Source organism: Enhydra lutris, unplaced genomic scaffold, assembly GCF_002288905.1.
Source record: "Enhydra lutris kenyoni isolate GAN:26980312 unplaced genomic scaffold, ASM228890v2 scaffoldscaffold147, whole genome shotgun sequence".
In the NCBI taxonomy this organism is placed as follows: Eukaryota; Metazoa; Chordata; class Mammalia; order Carnivora; family Mustelidae; genus Enhydra; species Enhydra lutris.
Genome location: NW_019154231.1, coordinates 407378 through 420585, shown reverse-complemented (window position 1 = coordinate 420585; position 13208 = coordinate 407378). Strand labels below are relative to the sequence as shown.

General features: G+C 55.1%; 1 protein-coding gene across 1 annotated transcript in view; it reads right to left on the bottom strand.

The window, feature by feature from the left end:
- Positions 1-3496, bottom strand: part of LOC111140039 (EPS8 like 1) — a 10080-nt gene extending 6584 nt beyond the window's left edge. The window contains exons 1-6 of the mRNA XM_022492415.1: positions 3480-3496; positions 2082-2122; positions 1823-1881; positions 1131-1292; positions 650-799; positions 79-161 (exon numbers count right to left, since the gene is read on the bottom strand). Of these exons, the coding sequence (XP_022348123.1) occupies positions 79-161; positions 650-799; positions 1131-1292; positions 1823-1881; positions 2082-2122; positions 3480-3496 (512 nt within the window). The remainder of the gene's footprint in view (positions 1-78; positions 162-649; positions 800-1130; positions 1293-1822; positions 1882-2081; positions 2123-3479) is intronic.
- Positions 3497-13208: the final 9712 nt, after the last annotated feature.

Genomic DNA, 13208 nt, shown 5'->3' with positions numbered 1-13208 from the left:
GGCCGGGGGAGGGGAAGCTGGCCTCCCAGAGACCCCACCGTCCTCTCTTCTCCCCGGCTTCCAGCCCCGCACCCTCACCTGAGCGCCGCCGGCCTGCGCTCCCCGCGGCCCGTCCGGTAGTCTTGCAGAGCCCCCTGGATGTCCTCGCGGATCAGCTCCGCCTGCCAATCGTGCTGTCAGGCCAGGTCCCCACCCCGCCTACCGCGTGCCTTGGCATCGGCCACGAGGATGGGATCCCTGGCTGGGCGCCAGACCCCCTCCAGTCAGCTGTCCCACGCAGCGCGCCACGCACGCCCACGCCCTGAACACTCGCCCGATCTGCACCTCTGCCTCGGCCCTAGGCCTCTCGCCAAGCCCGGAGGCCTGTCCCGCTGTTACCTGGCCCCTAGACCATACCCGCCTCCAGGTCCCGCCACTCCCAGACCCTCTCCCCCACGTGCTGTCGTGCTCTGTCCCGGACGCTCGGCTCCATTTGGTCACGTTCTACCGTGAACCGGTCCAGCTGTCCTCAAAACCCCCTCCCTCCCAGAACTTCTTTCCAGGTCCCGCCCCAGGCCCCACCCCACTTGCGCACCTGCCCCACCCTCGGAATCCACAGGGTCCCTTCCGGGTCCCAGTGGCCTGGCTCCTCCCGACCCGGCCCGCTCACCCCGAGACGCAGGCCCTGGAAGAAGTGCACGTCAGGGTGTGTGCGCTCGGGCTCCTGGCACACGAGCAGCAGCAGCGAGCGGCTCCGGCCGGGCGGCAGCACCGCGTCGCAGCGCATGATGGCACCCAGCGGGTACAACTCCAGCTCCTCCTGCGGGCCGGGACGGCGGGTAAACTGAGGCCCAGAGCCGCGGGGACTCAATGGGGACAGCAGTGCCCGCGGGTACAGCGACACCGCCCAGGCAGCCGCGCAGGGTTGGGGGGTTCCGGACGGTGGCCCCGCTGTGCTGGGGGTTTCCAGATAGCACCCCAGTTTAATAGAGGAACTAAGGATGCTCAAAAGAGGAGCGGAGATCTCCCAAAGTTCCAGAAGGAAGGACATGCAACGGACGGGATTCACACTCAGAAGTTCCTGGGGTCAAGTCTCTGGGCCTACCCCTGCTGGGGCCAGCCACTTCTGCTACCCACGTGTCCCCTGGCACCTTGGAGATGGGGTCAAGCAGCGTGACATGGTCTGGAGACACGCGCAGCAGCATCTCTTGGGCCCAGATGCGGCCCTGGCTGTCCATGACGGCCAGCTTCCGCGAGGCGTCCTCCACAGTGTGCACGCCATCCTCCTCACCCAGGCAGAACGTCACCAGGTGCTGGCACGGGTGCAGAGAAAGCAGGGAGTCCCAGGAGGACGCCGGGGTGGGGGGCTCCTGTCAGCCTTCCCTCCTGAGACTAAACACCATTCCTGAAAGCCTTCCCCATCTCGGGCTCTACCGAGGGGCCCCTCCTCCCAGGGCCCTGAGTTTGGCTTTCATCTGAGCCACCAGCACCGGAGTCCGGCCTCCCCGCACACTGGAGGCTCCTTGAAGGCACTGGTTCTGTCTAGTCCCCTCTAAGCTCCTCTGCCTCCGGTAGAGCACCCGGCACACTTGGTCTGAGCCGTCCTCACACAGGTGTACCTAACGTTTGTCCCCATGGCCTGACTGTCCAGCACAGACTCAAGCGGAAGGGACTTCCTCTGCCGAACGCCCACTTCTGAGGTGGGGGTGGGGGCAGGAACAGCCCATCTTGCAGATGAGCAAACTCAGTTTCCCGGCTTCTGCTTTGAACACCGCCATCTTCCCAGGCCTGCCTGCCTTTCCTCCCACAAGCCTCCCTGGGGCGACGCAGACGCCAAACTCACATTGACTAGATACTGGGAAACGTCAGCCATAACCACAGTGGAGTACCGCTTCCTCTGCTCTGTGGGGGAGAGGAGAATGAACCCAGAAAACTCGGTGCCTCCTCCCTCAGACCCACAGTCCAGACCCCCAGCCCCTCCTCCCTCAGATCAGGGATCCAGGTCCCCAACCCCTCCTCCCTCAGACCCAGCAGTCCAGGCCCCCAGCCCCTCCTCCCTCAGACCTGCTTTCAGCTGGGGGGTTTCTTGTTCCCAAACTCACCATAGATTGACTTGGCACTTGGTTTGGGGGCAGCTTCTGGGCTGGTTAAGGAAAAAAAGAGTGAGAGGGCCCATGGGAATTGGGAGAGCATGGGGGTTTTGAATGCCAAGCAAAGCAGCAAAGACTTCCCTGTGAGGGCAGTGGGCAACCATGGAGGCAGGGGAGGGCAGGGCCAGAGCTGGACATTCACACAGGTAAGGCAGTGTGGTAGCAGGTGGTGGTGGAGAGTGTGGTCTCAGCTGTCACAAAGAACTGGCTTGGGCTCCCCTGTCCATACTGCCTTGCCATAAGACCCTGGACAGGAGACCTAATCTCTCCTGCCTCAGTTTCCCTTTCTGTGAGATAGGGGTTAGTAATCTGTTAGCTGCCGTCTGGTAGAGCGCTTGGTGGACACACAGAAAGTTGAGAGGGTTCAAAGCCTCAATAACTCAACTTTCAGTGCCATGATACAAAGGGTAGCAAACAGCAGATGCTCAATAAAGGGGGGGTTTACAACAGCATTAACATTTGGGGGAGACAGATACTTATCTTCCCCTCCTACTCCCATGGGCCTGGCTCTTCCCAGCTGAATACTTCTCTGTCTCCTGCTCTGGCCTGCCCTTCTAGGTCACCTTCTCCAAGAAGAATTCCACAGATGTGACAGAGACTCAGAGTTCGGGTGGGATCAGGGATGAGGGACGAAAAACACACACTTTTTCAGTCAAACCTCTGCTCCCTATCCTGCTCCTACCAGTCAGATCTCTGCACAATTTGGTTATCTCTGTGCTGGAGAACTCACTACCTTATATCTCCCATACAGCTATTCCCTTGGGCCTCTCTTTGTTCTTCTCACTGCTCACTCCAGGAGACTTGAACTTTATTAGAAACAGCCCAGGGGCTCCTGGGTGGTTAAGCATTGGACTTTTGGTTTTGGCACCAGTCATGATCTCAGGGTCATGAGATCGAGCCCCACATGGGGCTCCCCTCTCAGTGTGGAGTCTGCTGAAGACACTCTCTCTTCTGCCCCTTCCCCCATGCTATTTCTCTCTGAAATTAATAAGTCTTAAAAAACAAACAATGAAAACAAACAATGCCCAGATTTGTCTGCAAAGCATCAATATTTAACAACAAGCTAACCACGGCAACAGTGGCTCCCAGGAGTGGAGCACCTGCTCTCGGTCAGAGTCTGCTAATCTTGTACCTTCATTATCCTGTCAAGCTCTGTTTCCCAGAGGAGCTCACACTCAGACTCAGGCTCGGTGGCCAGGGTCCCCCCCTGCTGAGTGTTAGTTGGGCAGGGAAGGGGGAGCACAGGCCTCCTTCTCAGTGTCCACACTGGGAATGCTGCGAATGCCCCCTGGGGGTGCGGGGAAGAGGGTAGCAGAAGGGGCTGGGCAGCCCAGGGGTAGGACCACTTACCCTGTGGTGGTGCTCATGGTGAGAATGGGGAGCTCCTGCCACCTAGAGGTGCCCTGGGAACCAGCAGAGAGTGAGGGCTTGACCTGGCCAACTGTACCAAGGATTTTTTCCCCCAGCCCCTCCTCCCTCAGGCCCAGGAGTCCAGAACCCCCAGTTTCCCCTCCCTCAGACCTGGGAGTCCAGAACTCCCAGTCCCTCCTCCCTCAGACCTGGGAGTCTAGAACCCCCAGCCCCTCCTCCCTCAGACCCAGGAGTCCAGGCCCCCAGCCCTTCCTCCTCCACACTTTGTACTCTGCCCCCCAAATCTCTCAGGGCTCCATGCATTTGGCTCCCTAATCTATGTGTACCCCATTTTGCTTCCTCTTTCCAGGGATCCTGTCTCTAGCCTAATCTCAGGGGCCCAGGAGTTCCAGCTCAGAGCTTCTGGACCCTAAGAACCAAAGGGTCTTGTCTCCAAGTCCCCTCAGAGAGCCATTCAGCCAGGTCCTCAGCCACTGTGACCTCAGGCTGTCGGGTCCATCTCCCGGCCCTCACCTCCTCAGGACTCACGGATTTAGGTCCACCAGCCTTCCTGGTATGTGGACCCAGGTGTCCTAGCCCCCTGCTCCTGCTCCCCAGGAGTCCCGACCTCTAGCCCCTCCTGGCGGGGGCCTCCTCCTCACCTGCCACTGGAGAGGCCCTGCTCTCTGCTGTTCCAGGGTTCCAAATGCCTGCCCCGTCCTTCCTGCTCCCCGCCAGGCCCGCCCGCCTCCGCATACCAGTGCACTCACCGGGCACAGCCCCACCGCCCTGGCCCCTGGGCGGGGCTGGCACAGACACCCGGGTTGGGGTGGGGGGGGACTGGAACAGCCTGCGGGGAGCCAGGAGCTGTGACGGTGTCTGTCGTAACACTAGCTCAAGGACAGCAAGCCGGCGGGTGTCACGCTCGGCCAGAGACGCAGAACCTCTGTCTCAGAAAGCCTCTTCCACTTGCCCTTATACCTCTGGGAGGTCAGAGGTTTGAGTCACACCTGTTTGCAGTTCGAGAGGGGGTCGTCAGTGTGGGAGGGTGGCATTTGAACCAGGGCTGCCTTTCTGTCTCTGGGACCGGTGTCTGTCCCGGCCCGGTGCGCACCTCCTGTCCATGGTTCCTGCCTCTTCTTCTGGAAACCCCCCCCACCACCACCCAGGAACCTCTCTAATCATGGCAACTAAGACTCAGGGCCCCGCCTGGCTCCAAGTACTTCTCAAATGCTAACGAGCTCCTCAGGCTTGAAATCTGCTTTCCAGAACTTCCTCAGTGCCACAGTCCTTGCCGACCACGTTATCCACGACATTTCTTCCCCAAATCCCGTGAGGTGAGGTTGGGGGTCTCCACTTCACAGATGAAGAAACTGATTCCCACATGGGCCCTACACTTGCAGGGAGTGGGTGAGAACAGAGCTGGGAGAGCAGGACGGGCGGGCATGCCCCCTTTCAGCCTATCACTTTATCAAGGATCCCCACCTGGGGATCATTCCTGGCGTCCTCCAGGCTCACACCTGAACTTGGAGAGCCTCCCACCTGGCCCCTGCTCCCTTCCTCCCCTCAGTCTCCTGTCAATGCAGGGAGCCCGAAGAAACCTAGCTCAGCTCACACCACTCCTTGCTGCTGTTCCCTCAGGGGCTCCCCGTTTCTCTGCAAGGCCTGACCTCCTCTGGGCCTCCATCCCTCCCTTCCAGCACACTGCGTCCTTGCTGCTCCTTGAACACTGAGAGCCCGCCCTGCCTCAGGGCCTTTGCACTTGCTGTGCCCTCTGCATGGAATGCTTATTCCCCCGTACCCTCCTGTTCCTCATGGTCTCTCCCTGCTCCCTAATTAATTTTCGCCAAATCGTTCCCCACCTTTTAACATACTGTGTTACCTGATCATTTTGGTTATTTTGTTTCCCCTGTTAGAATGTAAGCTTCAGGAGGACACAGACTCCTCTGTGTTTGGCCCTGAGCTCTATGTGCCGCACACTGTAAGGGCTGAAGAAACATCTGCGTCCGCATGCATTATGCTCCACTGTTTGCTTCAGTGCGTTGAGCCCACAGGCTCTGCAGAGTGAGGCCGGAAACCAGAGAAAGCACCCCTTTGTCCCGGGCTGGGGGGGATGAAAGAACAGAGGTAACGAGAGACCATCGTGTGGGGCGGGGTGATGGCAGGGAGCCCAGGTGGGTGTGGGTTCAGGTCCTGACTTAATCCCTATGCAGGGGTGCTTCCGTCTTCTGAGCACACTGTGTGTGTGTGTGTGTGTGTGTGTGTGTACGCGTATGTACGTCTCATCCTCACAACATCCTGTGAAACGGGTTCCATTAGCCCCATTTTACATGCGAGGAGGAGACACACACACATTGAGGAATTTGTCGCAATCATATGGCTCGTCCATGGTGGGGAAGCTGGCACCCAGGCCATGCAACTCTGACCCTGCGTCCTGCGGCCACCTCGTGACTCTGCCCTTTCTAGCTGTGTGACCCTAGGTAAATCGCTTAACCTCTCTGTGCCCCAGGCCCCCACCTGGAACGTGGGATGGCAACATTAGGAGGATTAAATGAGGTCACGGACAGCTCTCTGTGCCATCCCGGCCAAAGAGGAGATGGTAGGTTGAGTATTCGCCACAGCAGAGATGGTGGCCTTTCTTTCCGGATCTGCTGTGATGGGATGCAAAGGGGCCTGCAGAAGCCCAGAGGAGGCCGCTAAGAGGTCTGGGCAGGCTTCCTGGAGGAGGAGGGGCAGCCGGAGCTGAACCTGAAGGGCCAGCTTGGCAGCTGGAGGTGGCCTGGAGGTTGAGGGAGGAGTGTTGCAGGCCTTGGAACTGCCTGAGCCCGGGAGGGGAGGGCGGGCTGGCCAGTGGGTGTGCTCTCCCGGGAGCTGCAGGGAGAGGCCCAGGGTCCTGCTCCGCTGTCTGCAACAGCTGTCATTCTGGCTTCCTGTCACGTTCATGCCACAAGTACTTTCTGCACTTGGCCCGGCCTGGGTTGGGGTCTGCAGAGAAGAGCAGACCCCTTAACTCTGACAGGCAGCTATGGCTGGGGTTGGTGCCCACTGGCACGGAAGACCGAGGCTCAGAGTGCAGAGGCCGCTAACCCAAGGTCACAGTAGCCCTGGGCTAGGGGACAAAATGCAGATCTGACCAGAGACCAGGCCCTTTCTTCATGTGCAAATGGAGAAAACTATCCTCAAATAGGCATTCCGTGGGAGTCAGGAGCCAGGACTCCCAGGTCTGAGGGAGGAGGGGGCTGGGGTCTAGACTCCTGGGTCTGAGGGAGGAGGGGACTGGGAGGTTTTGGACTCCTGGGTCTGAGGGAGGAGGGGACTGGAAGGTTTTGGACTCCTGGGTCTGAGGGAGGAAGGTTCTGGGAGCCTGGACTCCTGGGTCTGAGGGAGGAAGAGCTGGGGGTCTGGACTCCTGGGTCTGAGGGAGGAGGGCAGGTCAGGGACAGGTGCCCCAGTCCCCGCCTCCAGGTGCTCGGAAGGCTGAAGCAGCAGGTGAGATGGTGAGACCGAAACCAGAGCCTCCACCCTAGTTCGGGGCCCAGGGCTCCTTCCTCCTTCTGTGGCCACAAAGGCGGCCCTCCCTTTCTTCAAATCGTAGCGACTGGCTCCCAGATACCAGCGGAGCTCCCAGCCCAGCACAGTCTGACTCAGTGAGTCTGGGGCAGAGGCAGCGAACCCCGGTCTTAGAGACTCACCACAGGAACAGCCACCTGAGAACCCTTTCCAACCCCTTGTCTGCCCACAGAGTCAGTGCCTTTCATTAAGTGAGCTCTAGGACTCTGTGGGTGTGTTTGCTTCTGTCCCTAAACTGGGATAGCTTTGTCACTGGGGACTGGATTGCTCATTGTCTGGGTTGGGGGCACCGAGGCAGCACACAGAATTCCCCACAGGGGCTCGATCCGCTGAGATCCCCTGGGTGTCATGTCTAAAACCACCCCATCTCTTTCCTCCTCCTTCTCTCCCAACACACACGCCTGTCCCCACTCCCCAGTCGTTGGGTTTGCTGATGAACTCCTAGGATGGGACTCGGGGGTGGGCGGGCATAGTCACAAGAAATAGGTATGGCAGGTTTTTGGCAGATATAAGTAAGGTGGGGCTGGGTCTCCGAGAGATGTGTGTATTTACATGTGCGTCAATGAACTTAATCATTCAATGAATGGTTCCTGAGACCCAATCTGTGCCCCACTCTTTGCGCTCAAGAAGAGTCTAACTGGATGTCCAGTTAAGTGGTGACTGGACAGGGTTCTGAAGGATGAATAGGAGTTTCCCAAGGACAATGTGGCAAGGGATGACACTAAGCTTGAGAGTGGCATAAGCAAAGTCCCAAAGTCATGCAGTAGCAAAGACTTACGCACCCACTTTGTGCCAAGCATTTCTGAGTTCTGGACAGACGAAAGCCCTGCCCTGTGTTATTGTCACCCTCGTGGGTGTGGTGGGAGACAGAAGGTAAACAGGGAGGCACATACATGAGGAAGACTTTTGGATTGTGGTAAGTGCCACGGAGAACCTAGAACACAGGTGAAGAGATGGAGTGAATGGGGGCAGGCAGGCGCGGCCGCTTTGTGGGGGTGCAGTGAGGGCGGGCCTCCATGAGGAGGTGGCATCTGGGCTTTGACCTGCATTTCGAGAATGAGTCAGGAATGCAGAGAAGGTTGCAGGCAGAGGGAATACCTTGGGGAGGCTGGCGGGTGAAGTCTGTCAGGGTGTGTTTGGCCAGAGCACAGGAGACCGGGACACTTGGCTACCAGGACGATTAAGGTGACAACTACGAAATAGCGCCAACAAGAGGTGGCCAAAGTCCAACGCAGATGGGGTCGTCCCAGGCGGCGCAGACTCGGGGCTGCCCTCAATGGGCGGTGGTGGCGTCTGCTCAGGCAGTGCGGAAGCCCAGAGGAAGGGTGAGGTGTTCCCCGCAGATCCTGGAATGGGCCCGCCCCAGATCAGCGCTGCGGCCCAGGGAGGGTAGGTCTGGGAAGCCGCCGGGGCTGGCGGGGGAGGAGAGTTGGGGAGGGAGGCTGGCGGCGGGGCTGTTTGTTCTCTGGGAGGGATGGCGGGTGGGTCAGTCTCCTGAAACTGGGGAAGCCTGGCCCCTAGGCTGGCAGGATTGGGCTGGGCCCCAGGGTGGGGGGAGGGGCAGCGACTGGAAGGGGCTCCAGCGGACTTGGGTTTAGGTTCTGGGTTGGAGCAGGTGACTCTCAGTTTATTCGGAGCTCTTCCTCTAAAACAAGCATAAATCCTAGTACCTGCCATAGGGCCAGCAGGAGATGAGGTGTGGGAAGGAACGAACAGTGCTTAGAATGGCTCTAGGCGCAGCCTCCATGCAAAATAGCCAGAGCAATGGACCAAGAGCTCCATGAGCCAGCGACACGCAGGAACAAGGGATAGCTCTGCACACAGCTCTGCCTTCCAGGGCCCCCAGGTCCCAGCTTCTAGGGATGTCTGCTTATCAGACATCCATGCATCCATCCAACCAATGTTTATTAAGCATCTACTCTACACCAGACACTGTTCTGGGGACCAGGGAACTCAGCCCCAAACCTGCCCTTGTGGAGTTTATATTCTGGTGGAAAAGAAATAAAAAAAGTAAACTGTTTAGAACGTCCAATGGCAACAGTGCCTCAGAGGGTCCAGAAGGTGTTTGAGGGGGTTCTACTGAAAAGCCATAATGTGGTTGGGATGATACTGAGTGAAGACCTGGAGGGAGTTAGGTGGGGGATACCTGGGGAAGGATCTCCAGGCAGGGGCAACAGCCAGTGCAAAGGTCCTGTGGCTCATGAGATCTTCACAGCATATTCACAGCAAGGCCAGCATATCTGCCGCACAGTGGCTGAGGGCAGAGGGGTGGAACATGAAATCAGAGAGATTATGAGAGCAGATCGTGGGTTCCCAGGGTCACTATAAGCATCAGAGAGAATGAGAAGGCTATAGAAGTATTTTGGTCAAGTTTTTTTTTTTAATCGACATAAATTAATCTTAGAGTGAATAATGCAGTAGCATTTAGTACGTTTTCATTGTTGTGCCACCACCCACCTGCATCTAGTTCTGAAGTACTTTATCAGCCCAAAATAAAGCCCTGAACCTATTAGCAGCTACTCCCCATTCCTCCCTCTCTGAACCCCTGGAAAACATTAATTTGCTCTTTGTACCTGCGGATTGGCCAATCTGGACATTTCATATAAATACAACCATACACTACATGATCTCATGGTGGGTTTGAGGTTCATATATGTATTGTTCAAGTGCTGGAATAATTTCAGACCTACAGAAAAGCTGCAAAATAATACATAGAACTCCCTATACTACACCCAGAATCCCCAGAGCTTAACAATGAACATAAACACTTGCTTATCATTCCTATCTCCCTGTCTCTTTCTCTCTCACACACATTTTTTCCCTGAACAATTTAAGAGTCACTTCCAGACCTAATATTCTTATACCCCTAAAAATTTTTATTTTTTAAAAATATTTTATTTATCTATTTGTCAGGGGGGAGCACACAAAGAGGGAGCAGCAGAGTGAGAGAGAGAAGCAGACTTTCCACTGAGCAGGGAGACAGATGAGGCAGGACTCGATCCCAGGTCCCTGAGGTCACAACCTGAGCCGAAGGCAGACACTTACCTGACTGAGCCACCCAGGCGCCCCACCCCTGAAGACTTTAAATGTATTTCCTAAAAGAGCAGATAGATGGAGATTGAGACAGAATGATTTGAGGCCATAAGCCCCTGATGGGGAGAGCAGAGGGTTTTGTGGGAGAGGTCTCTCAGCACCCGGGACAGCACCAACGCTTATCAAGAATTCACCAACACAAGAAAATGATAAAGAGGAGCGAAGCCTAGCTAGAGAGAGTTTCTAAACACCGTGGGTGTGCCTGGGAATCAAGTGGGAGGTCCTCAGAGAGGAAGGAATTTGCACACATTGTTTTCTGTGTAATAACTACATTAGCAGCCAGCAAGTTCTGGCACTTAATCTGTGTTAGGTCCTTCTTGTGAATGACTTTATATCAACCTTCCAGACTCTATAATGAGCTGGCAAACTACGGCCCATTGCTCCTTTTTGTAAATAAAGTTTTATTAGAACACATCCACTCTCATTTGTGTGCATCTTGTCTCTGGCGGCTTTCCTGCTCTAATGGCAGGATAGTTGCAGTAGGGACCGTAAGGCCATCAAGGACGAAATTATTTACTATCCTGTCCTTTGCAGAAAACCCCCTTGAGGTAGATGATAGAAGGGGAAAAAGGCTCAGAGAGGAAGGGCTTTACTCAAAATCGAGAGAACCGGCGTCTGAACACAGAGTGCTCCTCTTCCCCCTCCCCTCTCAGACCTCCTTCTCCTCCTTAAGTACAGTACAAGACACATGACATAGAATTTACTATCTTAACCATTTTCAACTGTACGGTTCAGTGGCATTAAGCACATTCACGCTGTTGTGCAACCATCACCACTATCCACGTCCAGAACTCTTCCTGCAAACCTGACATTCTGTACCCACTACACCCTAACTCCCCACTTCCCCCCACCTGCCAGCCCCTTGCACCCACCATTCTACTTTCTGTCTCTAGGATTTTGTCTCCTCCAGGGACCTCAAACAAGCGGAATCATACGGCATTGGCATTTTTGTGACTGGCTTATGTCACGTGGCTTAACATCTTCATGCAGTGAGAAAAGGCACATGAACAAGGAAGTGAAAAACAGTGAAATCACCCATTTCTTTGCCTGGCAGAGACCCGGTGCCGAATATTATAGGTTTTTTTCCCTAAAAGTATGCACTGTAGTATAGACACTTGAGAGAGAGAGAGAGAGATGGAGAATGAATCAGCCCATCTCTCCCCACCCCGTATTGGCGGTTAAGGAAGAAGTCATGTATGTTCTTAAACATTTGGGCCTGATAAAGCTGCAGACAGAGTCTGTCTGGAACCACATACAGAGGAATTAATTTTACTGTTAGTATCGGAGGGACCATGATTCTGCCTTGTTGCCAGAGTGTAGTTCAATGTCTGGGACACAGTGGGTGCTCATGACATAGTTGTTGAAAGGAGTGTGGAGGTTGGAATAGTAGAGAGTAGACCCCTCTTCTATGGATAGGCATTGAGCTTAATTTTATTTGCTTCTGGCAATTTGAGGAATATTTTCCTAAGTGTCTTTCTTTCTGAATGACTACTCCCTTAGCATAAATTCTTACAAGGGGAATATATGCATGGATGTTAAAAAAAAAAAAACTATTTATTTCCACACAGAGGAACAGCAACAGAGGGAACACAGCAAGGGGAGTGGGAGAGGGAGAAGCAGGCTTCCTGCTGAGCAGGAAGCCCAACGTGGGACTCAATCCCAGAACCCTGGGATCATGACCCAAGCCAAAGGCAGATGCTCAACAACTGAGCCCCCCAGGTGCCCCCATGCACAAATGGTTTTTTTTTTTTTTTAAGATTTTATTTATTTAGTTGATAGGGACAGATCACAAGTAGGCAGAGAGGCAGGCAGAGAGAGAGAGAGGGAAGCAGGCTCCCTGCTGAGCAGAGCGCCTGATGCGGGACTCGATCCCAGGACCCTGATATCATGACCTAAGCTGAAGGCAGCGGCTTAACCCACTGAGCCACCCAGGTGCCCCGCACAAATGGTTTTGACATGAATTGCTGAATGGCCTTTTAGGAGGCTTCCACTGGTGAGTATGAGTCCCCATGTCACCACATCCTTGCCAACACAGGCTGTTAGCATTGTTTTGACCTTGCCAATCTGATAGGCGAAAATACCATCTCATAATTACCCTAATGAGCATTTCTTTGATTCCTAGGAAGGCTGAATAGTTTCATGTGTGTGTTGACATCACTTCTTTGCAAATAGCCCATCATACCATTTGCCTATGTTCCCTTCTCTTGTTAGAGATTTGTAAGAGCTCTTTACGTATTAAGGATACTATCTCTTTGCCATTTGGTGGGTAAGCTCGGTGCCTCCTCCCTCAGACCCACAGTCCAGACCCCCAGCCCCTCCTCCCTCAGATCAGGGATCCAGGTCCCCAACCCCTCCTCCCTCAGACCCAGCAGTCCAGGCCCCCAGCCCCTCCTCCCTCAGACCTGCTTTCAGCTGGGGGGTTTCTTGTTCCCAAACTCACCATAGATTGACTTGGCACTTGGTTTGGGGGCAGCTTCTGGGCTGGTTAAGGAAAAAAAGAGTGAGAGGGCCCATGGGAATTGGGAGAGCATGGGGGTTTTGAATGCCAAGCAAAGCAGCAAAGACTTCCCTGTGAGGGCAGTGGGCAACCATGGAGGCAGGGGAGGGCAGGGCCAGAGCTGGACATTCACACAGGTAAGGCAGTGTGGTAGCAGGTGGTGGTGGAGAGTGTGGTCTCAGCTGTCACAAAGAACTGGCTTGGGCTCCCCTGTCCATACTGCCTTGCCATAAGACCCTGGACAGGAGACCTAATCTCTCCTGCCTCAGTTTCCCTTTCTGTGAGATAGGGGTTAGTAATCTGTTAGCTGCCGTCTGGTAGAGCGCTTGGTGGACACACAGAAAGTTGAGAGGGTTCAAAGCCTCAATAACTCAACTTTCAGTGCCATGATACAAAGGGTAGCAAACAGCAGATGCTCAATAAAGGGGGGGTTTACAACAGCATTAACATTTGGGGGAGACAGATACTTATCTTCCCCTCCTACTCCCATGGGCCTGGCTCTTCCCAGCTGAATACTTCTCTGTCTCCTGCTCTGGCCTGCCCTTCTAGGTCACCTTCTCCAAGAAGAA